The sequence below is a fragment of the Mesoplodon bidens genome (genome assembly GCF_964165515.1).
Source record: "Mesoplodon bidens genome assembly, chromosome: 1".
Taxonomy (NCBI): domain Eukaryota; kingdom Metazoa; phylum Chordata; class Mammalia; order Artiodactyla; family Ziphiidae; genus Mesoplodon; species Mesoplodon bidens.
In genome coordinates this window covers 194876867-194890984 of record NC_138176.1, presented here as the reverse complement: position 1 = coordinate 194890984, position 14118 = coordinate 194876867, and the positions used below count along the sequence as shown (strand labels likewise).

Genomic DNA, 14118 nt, shown 5'->3' with positions numbered 1-14118 from the left:
TTGAGTTTGATGGTAGTTCTTGAACAAAGAACAAAATGTTTAGTTTGGGGGCAGGCTGGGAGGGGGGCTGGACCACCCCTCCCACTCCTTAAACCAAAATAATATCCATGTGGATGAAAGATGTAAAGATATATCTTTTATTTTTTTAAAAAATGTCACCAATACTCAAAGAAAACTGGAAGTATACATAAGAAACTAATATCTTCAAGGGGAGCGATCTAAAATGAAGATGCAACAATTTTGAATATCTACACACCAAAAGCACTGCAACCACATTTGTAAAGCAAAAACTTCAGAAGACACTAGGAGAAATAGAAATTCTCTAATTGTATGAGATCTTTATTCATCTCCCAGTCCGTGGCAGAAGAAATGGACAAAGAATATAGAAATAATGTAAAATAGGTCTGATGTACAAACTCACGTTTAACTCTGGGCCCTGAAAATAAAGAATACACCTTCTTTTCACACGTTCACAATACAGTCATAAAATTACCATATATCATGCCACAAAGGGTACAGAACTAAATACATCTATTTGAACATGACTATAAAACAGAGGTACAAAAGAGATAAGGTGATAATGAGCACAGGATCCTTGAAGCAACTCTATATAATCAAATAAAGCCGTGATGCATGCAGAGGATAAGAACTTTCAGTTCCTCTAATAGTTTGTTGTGATCACATTTTTTTTAAGAAGCCACAGAATCCCTTGAGGAAAAGGTACTTAAAACCATCTGCTACTTCCTAAAATATCCAAAGTAGAACATTATTTTCTATTTCTATATATACTAAAAGAACACCTCCTTCTACTATATTTTCATGTTTACTTATCTTCAATGAGAAGCTCATTCCCGGGCTTTGCTTAAACCTCTTAACATATATAAATTATTTCTTCAAGATCTGCTTTTGGCAGAGATGGAGGCCATCTTTCACCCCACTCCCCATAACAGCCTTTCACATGTATAAAAAGATGCTTTGTAGATTAACCTTTTAAAATAGCCAGGCTTAAAAACCCTCCGCAGCAGTCTAAATCTCCATTCCCTTATGAGTGTCCTCACTGAGCTACGACTTCTCTAATTCTATCACATCCTTTATTTGATGGCTTCCAAACTAAGGAAAATGTCCTCTCAAATTTCTTTCCCACATGTTTAACTTGTTTATATTTATGCACCAATTAAAGCAAACCTTTAGAAAACACAGTCTCTATTTTTAAAGTTCAAGTTACGTTGTTATGGAACTCATTTTGCCTTCGTGAAAATTAAAAAAAAATTTTTTTAAATAGGGCTGCGTTTTGGTAGAATTCACAAAAACAATTAAAATTTTATTCTGAGAAACTGCCACATGATGGCTATTTCCTAAAACCATATTTACCCTGTTTAAAAATGTCATCCTTCCCACCAATATCACTTATTACATTCTGAAAGAACAATTAAATCTAATTGGTCAGGATTTGCGTTTTCTCCATTTCAGGTTAAATTCCTCGAACGTCCTCATGGCGCACGTGAGAACAAGTTCCCCACACTCCCTTATTCTCCGCCCCGGCCCGGTTGGATTTTTGTCATAGAACCTAACACAGTCTGCCGTTGTTTTGCTGCCAGCTTGTTTGCTGGTTCTCTGTCTCCCTGTGGGGAGGGAGACCCCGGATCTGTCTAAAGAAGCTCAGAGCCCTGCACACACTGCGGCTGGCTCTGAACGAGCAGTGAGGCTCCATCGATACAGGATACAGAGAACCAATATTAAAAACACTGTCCACGCACGTGAATTGGCCACAGGCATAAAGCTATTAATACTGATATATAATCTTTAAGTAGGTAAAAATTAATACTCAGAAGCAGTGAATTCTGATAACATGTCCTCCAAAGCAGAAGACACACTGGGCAGACTCATTCAAGGCAGCTGTGCAGTGGACAATGAACCAGGGCCTCACAGCCTTTTTTTAAAAAACAGAATAGCAGTGGAGTGCTGAAAAGATGATCCGCTATCACTACCATCACACATGCACATACAGATAACTTCACAGCATTTCACGAAATATTTCTGTTTGTAAAATAGATGTATCTTTTCCTGAAGGTTGGAGCACACCACTGAGGGCACGTGGGAGCACGCCACCGACTGAGGGCACGTGGTCACCACCTTCCCATGGCAGGACCCAGGTTTCAATGATAATTTCCAGAAGCTTCATTTAGATAACATATCTTTGCATGTGAGGCTGTAGTGAATGAAAACAGCTAGTTTCTGCCTGAATGTTTTTATTATAAAGTGTATTGAAGTTAACAATTTCTAGGGCCATTTTGCAGTTATGAAATAAAGGAATTATATTTAATAATATATTTGTGATATTTGAGTTGTGGGTTGGAAGTTTCTTTTGCGATTTTGACAACAGCGTGCACTGATACTTTAAATTTGGTATTCTTTAAACATTCCTTGATAAGTTTCTTCATCAAAAAGCCCAATCAATTTAAAAAATACCAAGAGGGATTTTCTTTACAGGAAAAAAGAGTTGTGTTTTTAAGACATATATAAATTTAAAACATTTTCTAATACAAATGCAAAATTGATCACATCTCAGAACCACTACTTTCACAGCCCAACTGACTATGAGAATAGTACATAAGTCACAAGAAATTGAATGAATTAGATCGGTTTAAACATGGGCTATGGGTGAGCATATATTTTAGAAAACAGTTTGGTGGTTTCTCGAAAGGTTAAGTACAAAACTGTCATAAGACCCAGCAATTCCACTCACAGTGTACCTAACCAAGAAAAAGAAAAACATAGTCTACACAAAGACCTGCATGCAAATGTTCATAGCAGCATTATTCAAATACCCTCCCAAAAGGCAAAACACTGGAAAAAAACAGTCTATCTATCCAGACAACAGAATTAATTACTCAGCAATTAAAAGGACAGAGCTACTGACACATGCTATGCCACAGATGAACTTCAAAAAAATTATGTGAGTGAAAAAAGCCAGATGCAAGAAACTACAAGATTCCGTGTACATGAAACACCCACAAAAGGCAAATTTACACCCAAAAAGTAGATTAATGGTTGGATGGGGCAATGAAGGATCTTACTGGGAGGATAAAATGTTCTAAAATTGATTAATGGTGATGTTTGCATCAGTAAAGTAACTAAAAATCACTGAACTGTATACTTGAAATGGTCAACTTTTAAGATATTTAAAATATACCTCAAAATTGTAAAGAAAAGAAAAAAAGAAAAAAGAAAACAAAACAAACAAAAAAAAGCTGGGCTGGGAAGAAGCGTAAAGTGACAAGTAACATGGGACATAAAAGATCTGGTGAACATGCCCCTCCCCCTTTGCAAAAAGAAAAAAAAAAAAAAGTAATTTACCAAGCTACCAAAAGACCAAAAGTGGTGAAGCTTCTACTTTGCTCTTTAAAATAATGGATAGGGCTTCCCTGGTGGCGCAGTGGTTGAGAGTCCGCCTGCCGATGCAGGGGACGCGGGTTCGTGCCCCAGTACAGGAAGATCCCACATGCCGCGGAGCAGCTGGGCCCGTGAGCCATGGCCACTGAGCCTGCGCGTCCGGAGCCTGTGCTCCGCAACGGGAGAGGCCACAACAGTGAGAGGTCCACGTACAGCAAAAAATTAAAAAAAAATAATAATGGATAATACCAATACCTTAGGGGTTTCACCACAGAATTATGGGTGAAGTCAGATAGAAAGCAAGTTTTATTCTAGGCTTATCATGAGAACTGTCAAGATTTTAAAAGCCTACAAATTAAACTCACATGAAGTAAATCTAATGATTTTCACTTTATCCTTAGAAAAATATGACTGTTAAAATGAGAAAAATACAAAGATGTTTGTAAGAAAAGGCCCCTGTCATGAGGGTTAAAAACAAAACCCCTACACAATCAGCAATATGATAGAAATGATCATATTCAATCTTTTATAACTTCCCATCTGGGGCTTTTTGCCTTCTGGGCATAGTTCCGATTTAAAAACAAAAACTAAGTTTAACTGGTTTACTCTGAATTTTACTAAAACCAAGTGACACAGACCACTGTTTATTCTTCCCAACATCTTCAGGTAGCAGAACTCCATTCTGAAACAAATGTAACATACTGGGTTTCATTCTACCCTTTTACTATCCTGATGTTAGTAAATGTTGCTGCCTGATTTTTTCCATCTGGTACAAAGTTTATATTTACACAGATTTTCTTTTTTTCTTAATGGAGAGCTAGCATAAGTACGGCTGAACTCTAAGAGGGAACTGAGTGGGAAAGGGAGATACACAGCTTATAAAAGAATAACAGAAAAACATAATTCCTAGAAGTGTAAATGCTAGGTCAAAGTTACTTGAAAAAAACATAAAGCAAGAGCTTTAGCTATTGTTTTACTGTCTAGAACTTTGAACAAATAAATGTTTTTAACCAAAAAAAAAAAAAAACCTTACTTAAAACGTCCTATTAACTCAGTAAGAGGTTATTTTCCTTTAAAGAAAAAAATTAAAATCCTAAAATGATGGACTCAAATTTTTATCAGCATTTTGGCAGCTTAAGTTACCAACTTACTAGGTAGACCATCTTACTTAGAAATGTAAATGTCTAAGGTAAAATATTAGTTTGTCAATCATGAGACAAAAATATGTAATTTCTGTGAAGCTGGAAAAGAAACAAGTTTCATACTTTTATACAAAACAATGGGAACTGGTTAATTTTAAAAATACCACTTTCCATAAATTCACATCCAGAGCAAATCAGGTACACCTGTATTTTTAAAGCAAAGAGAATGGGGAGAGGGAGAGAAGCCATTTAACAAGTTATCCAGATGCACGTTATCCACGATGAAAGTCACATGACAGTCTCAGCTCTATCACCACCACAAAAACATATGCCCCAAATCAAAATTTAATTACACTGCACAACAGAGTTTGTGAATTGTGCTTCATATTTTATCGACTGCTCTGCTTTTGACAGGACAGTTTCCTGAAGGAAAGTTCCAAGAATTGAAAAGTTACAACACCCACATACCAGAAAGTGTTTCCTGAATTTTGTTACAGGAACTGACTTCTGCTATAATTTTAACATTTACTTCCCATAAAAGCCCCATTTTAAAATTTTTGTTGCGTATTATTTGTTCAATGACAGTACACCTAGACAATGCTCCTGTTTTAAAGAAAGGAAAAAAAAACCCAAACTTTTATTTCAGTTTCAAAAGTTTGGATATAATTGACCAATTCACAGTTATAACTTTTCCCTAGGAACAAAAACAACTGCCTCCTGGGACTTCCCTGGTGGCACAGTGGTTGGCAGTCCTCCTGCCAGTGCAAGGGACACGGGTTCAAGCCCTAGTCTGGGAAGATCCCACATGCCACGGAGCAACTGAGCCCACGTGCTGCAACTGCTGGGCCTGCGTGCCACAGCTACTGAGGCCCAGAAGCCTAAGAGCCCGTGCTCTGAAACAAGAGAAGCCACCGCAGCGAGAAGCCCAGTGGACCCCGCTTGCAGCAACTTAGAGAAGGCCTGTGAGCAGCAACGAAGACCCAATGCAGCCAAAAATAAATAAATAAAAATTAAAAAACAAACAAAAAACTGTCACCTGATGAACGGGGGATGGGGGTGGGGGGGTGTTGAAGAGTGAGTTAGTAGTGTTGGGAGGGAGACCAGAGTGGATAGAAAAGGGTAAATTAAGTATCCAGGTCCTTAAGAAACAATTTTTGGGAAAGTGCTGCTGGATCAAACATTGCACATTACTTCTTGGTACTTTCCTTTTCCTTTTATTTTTTAAATATAGGTGCATTTGGACATTTCAACTAATAGAGTTTATAATCGGTACATAAATTTATAGAGGTAGATATCTACCTTCTGTACCAACCTCTTGTCTCTTTCAATGGGGGGGGATGTGTATATATGAATATATATTAAATCAAAATGTAACTGCATTACACAACATAGTTTATATGATACTGTATCTCCCTCACACACACTCCATTTCACAAAGTGTGGTAGGTGGGCCTCTGGCCTCAGACCCAGCAGGGCTCCACCCAAGCTCCACCCTGGACCTGCCTAATAGGAATCTCTGGGGGGAGGGGAGAGCAGAATCTGCATGTTAAGAAGCACTCATGTTGTTTCTTGTGTCTAATCCAGTTTGAGAACTTTGAGCTTAATATAATCACACTGTCCCTAAAATATTCCTTCACTTTTATTTGTTTAATTGCCAATCGAGCTGTAAGCAATACTGAAAAGAAAGGCAAGATCCTTTTGGGTAAAATAAAGGCGAGCCAGTGACTCAGGAGTCACATCCTAACTCTCCCCAGCCCACCCAAACAAAGGATCATGTGGCCCGCAGGTCTCCAAGCATTCATCATCACATGAGCCACTGTGGAGGAAGAACAATCCTTGGTACTTTTAGAATGTGGTCGAACTATGGGTGCCCTCTGGAAATACAATACCTAATACCAAAATAAAGACAATTTAGCTGTCAATAGAAATACAATATATTTCTCCCTTCTGTTTGCTTCAGTTCCTTTTGACAAGATGTCACTATTGGGATTTCCTCTTAATGTATTAAATCTGACATCAAATTACTGCTTTAAGAACCTGATAGGAGTCCAATCTGGTTAAATTAAAAACGAAGCCAATAAACCAATGCAAGAAAACAACAGGCGTTCACCATTGAAAACGGCTTTCAGGATATTAAGTCTGCTGGCTTTGTGGCCATCAGGTTAAGCTTTAACTCACTGTGGATAGATAGGAAAAGGGAAAAGTTTGCACAGGAGCAGGATTCTCAACACTGACCACTGCCAAGACACAAAAAGTCAGCACTGGGATGTTTATTAAAGTTAATTTTTACTTTTGGGTCTCCAAGGGCATTAACACCAAAAGTTATAAATCTTATTCTCCTCCCCCTCCACCAGAGGCCTAAAGCTAAACTTCATCTCGTACATATATATTTGAGCAAGACATGACTTGCATTCTAGTTGCTGTATTATTTTGAGCAAATGAATACAGGTTATGTTCATATTAAAATGCATGAAGAACAATCAGAAGCAGAGCTAAAATACTACAACTTTAGCTTTCAATTTTTTTTAACTTAAGTAAAAAGGATAGGTAATCATTTAAGCTGTAAAAGTTATGCACCCACCCCATATCAATAAAATGTAACTGAACCACAACAAAGAGATTATGATACCCAAGCTTGCTATGTTTGTACTTCTGAGCCAAGAAACATTGTCCTAAAGGTGCAGGCTGTATTTCCAAGTAGTACGGAAGTAAAGTCAGAATACACTGTTGCTTGTAGTACTTCTCACCACACCTCACATACAGGACTTGCCCTTTCAGAAGACAGAGTTTGGAAATAAGTTTATTTTCCTATCTTGGAAAGCAAACAAAATAGAGAAATTTGCTAACAGAAAACTAAGTTTATATATTAGAAGCAATCAAGTTGTATGTTATACCTCAAAGCAGTAATGAAGCAAACTAGCTTTATAATTCCTCCATTTTACAGCTATTAAGTAATACATAGATTTGGATGCTCAAAACAAATAAGTGACAGTACCCAGATGAGAGAGATTTCTCTCTTAGCCATGATTAAGATAATGAGTATATGTGACATTTAAATTGCTTAGGTGCAGTATTCACTAAATTCCATTTTCAAAACAGTATAGAACCAGCTATTGAATACCTTTTCATGGTATAGTATAGGATCCCCTAACTCTCTTGAGAGACCACTTGTGTTAATTTTTTTTTTTTTTTTTGCCAAAGAAGATCCCCATAAACCAGCTGAATGAAAAACATGACTCAATCCTCCTTCCATCTTCATCATGGAAGAACCTCTAGTCTGAGTCAGGAAGCTCAGCGGGGCTCTTAGGATGAACTAGAAGGAAATCATTTAAGAAACCTCTTTTCTGTCAAGGACACGGTTTACAATGGTGTCTTAAGAGAGAAAATGAAGACATTCACTGGGTCAAAGTACTGCATAAATTATTTCCCTCTTGAAATCACTTCCTTGAACTGCACTTTCCAAAACATCAAGCATTCTTCTTTGATATTTGCCCATATTAAATCAGAGCTTTTTTGCTTTCATGAATTTTCTTCCAAGGTAATCTTTACAAAGCTCATAAACTGGGGGTGGGGACAGAGGACGGAGCAAAACTGGTTCCATACCAGTTTAAGAGCATTGGTTTTTGCCGTGGAAAATTTCCCCCACCAGAGTCAGAGATCCACCAAAAACCGGCTTCATAATAATCTTGGGGACAATCTAACTTTCCTCTATTATTTTTTTTAAACATCATTAACTTTAGTCAAATTCAAACAAACAAAAAAAAACCTGTGGGAGAGTTACCTAAACTTAATTTCCTTCTGCAGTTTGTGTGAAAGTGCTTTTGAGAAGTGCTCAGCCACCAGAAGCTACTCTTCTGAAGAAGCAAGTTCAACTCCCCCAACTCTCATTCATGCACCCTCCCCCTGCCACACACACACCCCCTGGGGGGAGGTGGGCCAGGGCTTCTCCAGTAGCACAAGGTGCATTTAAAACCGGTTAATCCCTGAGGTAGTTGAAGAGATGTATGTATTCCTTTCTAAAATTCAGGGATTGCTTCAATGAAGGGGTTAGCAGAGATGGAGAACCAAAGCCCTCCTTTCTCTTTTATCCATCAACACACTCCTCAATATAAAGCTAATCCTCATAGAAAAGGATAGATCTACAAACTGATGGGATTCCATGCCCACCCCTACCCATCATAGGTTTACCAGTCCTCAAAAGAGGGTGTGCCAGGCCGTATACTCCTATAAAAGCACAGTCTCCAAGTGCTTTAGATCAGAATTTGGAAACTAAAGCCATGATCTGTAACTATTTCACCTTCAAGCAAGGAAGCCTAGTCAATGTATCTGTTGTGCTTATAGATTCCAAAGGAAGCACACACTGATCTGAGAGGGGAGGCATAGAATATGCCCTGCTTTAACTGATGTTGCACTTCTAAGTGACTGCCTTTCTCCACAATTCTGAAAAGGCAAAGCAGATACTTAATGTTCTCAAAATACTGACCCAAAATCTAATTTTTAAAACTTAGGCAACTGACCTTTCATTCAATAAATGTCTTCCATATCTAGCAGAAGAAATCAACCACAAAGCAAAACAAAATAATCAATTTCCTACTTTTAGGTTTCAAAATGGAGAAGAATATGCAACCTCAATTTATGGAAATTCACAAGTCTAGAGATTTAAGCAGTCTCTCCCTCATTCAAAGTACTTCTAGCCTATACAAGGAATACTAAAAATGTGAGACAATGTCTTAAGGAGCTGACTAGAGAGAAGAAATACACATGAAAAATTAGTCATGCACCATCCATCAACATCAAGTGAAGACTATTACCTTATAACAATAACAAATAATAAGAGAATAGTGCCATGGTCAGCTCATTTATTCACTATCAGTGCTACAAAATTCAGTTTCATCTAAGTTTCCATCTATCTCTTCTACTCAAAAACAAACAAAAAAATCCCACCACCTAATTATTTAAACAGTGCACAATGGTTAGAACTGAGCTATGAATATTCAGATCCAATGAGTCCAAGAATCTAAATTAATTGTTTCAAAAGCAAACAGATGCTGACACACGGGCAAGAGTTTACTACCCCAGATTATACATCACAGATGATGGCTGTGTTTCTCTTAGCACTACTCAGGCAGAGTGGCCCAGCTCTGGGGTTTCCTGAAATCCAAAAATATCTGCAATTTTCTCCATATATTCTCTCTCGGGATCTCAAAGATTACCTATTCTCCCACAAGCACAATGTCTAAGTGAGCTTGGACCACATTCCAGCTATAAGTGAAGAAAATGCACATTTACCACTTGAGAGAGACACTCCCATGATGCAGACTAAGAAAATAGCAAGACAGCATGGCCTTGGGGACTTCCCTGGCAGTCCACTCGTTAAGACTCTGCACTTCCAATGCAGAGGGCGCAGGTTCAATCCCTGGTCGGGGAACTAAGTTCCCACGTGCCGTGCAGTGAGGCCAAAAAATTAAATTAAAAAAAAAAAGACATCGTGGCTTTGTTCCTAGTTCAAGGGCACATCTGAAGGCCAGGCAGAAAAGCAGAATATGTACAGTCCTATTTCAATTACTAGCAAATTGAATTACCATACTGATAACTCGGATTTTTACATCTTGTAGCAAAGTACTTGTAGCAGAAATTGCTTTTTGTGCATTTAGACTGAGGCGTTGCAGCTCCCTTTCAACACCTCATCTCAGCATTAAAGAGGCAGCCTGGAAGTAAGGAAATGCTGCAGGGCAGCTCAGAAGTCAGGCAGGCACTGCTCTACCTGTGTGACCTCATGCAAGAAACAGACGGGCTGGGCCTCAGTTTCCTGAACAAATGTGAAAAATACAAGTACTTACCTATTTAAGTGACTGACAAGAGTCAAAGAGATAATCCAATTACAGTTGCTGTGCCTGGCACACAGCAGTGTCCAATTTAGCTATTACCTCATTTTATTCTTAATTAATTTAAGGGTTCAGACACTGAAATCACTCACATCTGAGTTCAAATCCCAGCTTTCTATTATTGAGCTCTGTTAGATACCATTTAATTTCTTAGATCACAGTGTCTTAATCTAAGGTTTTGATGCCATGGACCCTTTTGGCAGTTAAATTTCAGTCAAGGTTAGCATAAATAAAGATGCAACTTTTGTTTCTCATCCAAGTTTTCCTACTACATGGCCTCAAGTTAAGAACCTCTTTCTTAGAACAGCCAATAAAATGGGGGCAGGGGATAAACCACTGAGTCTAGAGGATTAAATATACAAAGCACATAGAGGCGCTCTATATAGTGAAGTTCTTTTTCTTCCTAGAAAGTTCTATCTCTTAGGGAAAAATTTCAAAGTCTCATCAAGCCCAAACTTTAAGCTTAAAGCATCTATTTCTTTGAGTGACCTATCTGGGTCTTCAGACCTGAAATGTGTTTAGCCTTGTAAGATTTCCCCCAAATCACTATATTACATCAAAAAGCAACTTGAGGAGCTCTCATTAATTTAAATGCGACACCAAAGTACTTTCCAGTAAAACTGAAAGTTTAAAAAGAATGTATATCGAAATTGTAGGCTTCCTTTAGCACCAACTGCTGTCACAACTAAAATGAAATCATACACAACAGTTTGAATTTCATAAAAATCACTAATGCCTTGTCATCACTCTTAAAGCCTCATTACAAAAAAAGTAACCAACCATGGAAAGTCAGGGCTGGAGGTTCTTACAATAGCGTTCCTCTGACAGCAACTGCAGTTCATTATCCTCTCCCCTTCACCAACCCCGATACATTCCTGGTCTTTGCCTACTCAGCAGATTCACGCAAGCTGTGCCGTTTTATGTGCAATCGTACATTCTGGCAGTAAAATTTCCAGTCACTTACCAGGCAAATTCTCAACCACCTCCCCCAAGGCGAGCTGTTTCACATTAATCGATTTCTAAAATTCTGCTCAAGGCACTGGCGGAGAGGGGGAAACAAAATCAGGAGAACCAGAAGGAGGTGCACAAAGAAACTAAAGGACAATTTGGGCAAAGGCAGACAAGTTAAATCAACTTGATTTTTCTGAAAATAATTATTTTTGGAAGAGAAGAGAAATTTAACTTTAATCTTAACTTTAACTCAACCCCCTCCTCTCTGCAGAAATTGTCTAGTATGTTCTCCAAACTGTTTTTTATCTGACATAAATAAAGAACCACAGCATCAGGAATGATGAGAAAGCAATGACAAAGCTGCTTCCTGCTCGTCCTCTTCGCAGCACCCCAACCCTTCCCTTGCAACCTTCAATTCTCCTAGCCACTAACATATTTTAAAAGTTTCTCTCGGTGCCTGCCTTACCTTGACTGGGCTGCCATAATTCAGTTTATAGAGCTCAAGGTCTCCTGTCCATCAGAGCCTTCAACCCGCGGCCCTTCTGCCAGCGCCGCGCTCACCATTTGCCGGGGCCGGGCGGGGACGATTCCCCAGCGCGACTCCCCGATGTTACCGGACTACCTGCTCCCGAGCCCGGGCGTCCTCAGCGCAGCCTCGGGCTCCGAGCGTATTGGCTCGCGCTAATCCTGATGGACATCCGGGCACTGGGGCCTCTGCAGGCAAACTACACTCTGGACCGGCCCGGGGAGCTTCGCGTCCGAATTCAGACCGAGTGAGATCCCTCCGGGCGATTCCGGAGAAAGGAAACCGAAGGGCTCCCTTCGCGCAAAGCCCACCAGCGCACAGCTCCCGCCAAGCAGCACTAGAACTCCGGCCTGTGTCACAAAGTAAAGGAAATCGTCCTTCGGCTCTGTTAAAGTTCTCCGAGTTCGCCTGGACACCCCCTTCAACAAAGTTCTGGTGGTACGGTCCGCCTCCTTAAAAGGGCACGGCGCTCCACCGGCCCAGCCCGAGGCTGCGCCGGGCGGGGGCGCAGAGCCCGGGCGCCGACGCAGCCCAGCTGGCTCGGCCGCGGCGGAGCCCCGCCTGCAGGCTCCTGGCTACCGCTCTCTTGTCAGGTTTTAACAATGTACAAACACACACTGCCGGAACACGCAGTACCCGGGCGCTCAGAACTCCAGCCCCAATATGAATATTTGTTGAATATTGGGTCCCAAGAGGCTGAAGTGAACCAGGAATAAAACCACAGCAGTAAAACACGTTTGCTACGTTTGATCGTGCCAATGCTTGCTGTCAGGAAATGTGCAACTAACGCACACTTGTTTGACTTTGTTAGCTTTCAGTTTTGATTTCGTTACATTGAAACAAATATGTACAAAGCGCCGTCTCTCTCTTTTTTTTAAAACTCCCTCTCTTTTATTGGACAACATTCAGATTAAAAGGAAACAGCAACTCAGATGGTACTTAAAGAAGTAATTAAGGAACTGACAAATTTTTAGAAAATGAGGATGCAAGCCAACAATATATTAAACACTGTAAGTACAAACGAAACTGTCCTACTAAGGGCACCAGGGAAGGCATTTAAATCTAAACTGCCTAAAGCTAAGCAGGGAAAAACGTCGTTGGGTAGGAGAGAGGTTGGGCTTAAGCGTCTCATGCGGACCAGCAGCAACACTGTAGGAGCTGCAAACTCTAAATGAATACTGAGTGAATGCCGGCCCCGTGGACTCCCCATTCTACCTAGAATCATGACAGTGACACCATCTCACAAAGAGATACTCCACACTGTACTGCTAAGGAGCCATGGATAGACATGTTGACATCTGCACAAAAACTGCAAAGCTGGGGGGTGGGGGCTGGCGGGTGGGAGGAAGGCCCAAAGCATCTCTATGGTGGGTCTCAAAGTGTGATTCGTGGTCTCCTGGGAGTCCCCAGGACCTTCTCAGAGGTCAAGCTATTTTTAGAATAACGCAAAGACATTATTTGTCTTTTTCACTGTGCTGACATTTGCACTGATGGTGCAAAAGCAATTGTGGGGAAACTGCTGGCACCTTAGCACTAATCAAGGCAGTGGCTCTTCACTCATTAGCAGTTTAAAAAAGAAAAAAAGGTCAGTTTTCTTTACACATGTCCTTAATGAAGCGAGCAGTAGGAATTACTACTTTTCTTAAATCTTGACCCTTGAGTACAGGTCATTTTAATGTTCTTTGTGACAAAATGGGAAGTCCACATGAAGCACTCTGCTGCTGCAGAGTGAAGTACAGTGGTTGTCTAGAAGAAAAGCACTTGTATAATTGAGCTGCAAGCTGAAATATCTTTTTTTTTCATGGACTACCATTTCTACTTGAAAGAACAATTGACGAACTGTGGTTATTCTGACTTGGGTATTTGGCAATCATTTTCTCAAAAATGAACAAAGTGAGTCTGTTTCTTCAAGGAAAACAACTGACATTATTTATTGCCAATGATAAAATTTGAGTTTTCAAGCATTTTAGAAAACGACATCTGCCACTGCGAGCCTGTCAGCTTCCCAATACTTAAAGACTTTCCCGATGAGGTAAGGACAGTAATGAATGTGGTTTTAGAAGACCTGTGTACAGACAACTACTAAGCCCGTGAGCCACACCTACTGACTGAGCCTGTGAGCCACAACTATTGAAGCCCACACGCCTAGAGCCTGTGCTCCGCAACAAGAGACGCCACCGCAATGAGAAGCCAGCACACCACAACAGAGTAGCCCCCGCTC

General features: G+C 40.0%; 1 protein-coding gene across 5 annotated transcripts in view; it reads right to left on the bottom strand.

The window, feature by feature from the left end:
- Nucleotides 1–14118, bottom strand: part of AFF1 (ALF transcription elongation factor 1) — a 213702-nt gene that overhangs the window by 118965 nt on the left and 80619 nt on the right. For 2 of the 5 annotated variants that reach the window (XM_081238199.1, XM_081238200.1), the window contains exon 1: nucleotides 11838–12477. The exons of the other annotated variants lie outside the window; for them this stretch is intronic. In XM_081238199.1, the coding sequence (XP_081094325.1) occupies nucleotides 11838–11854 (17 nt within the window). In that variant the 5' untranslated portion in view covers nucleotides 11855–12477. Of the gene's footprint in view, nucleotides 1–11837; nucleotides 12478–14118 lie in introns of those variants that run through there. 5 annotated transcript variants of the gene reach the window in all.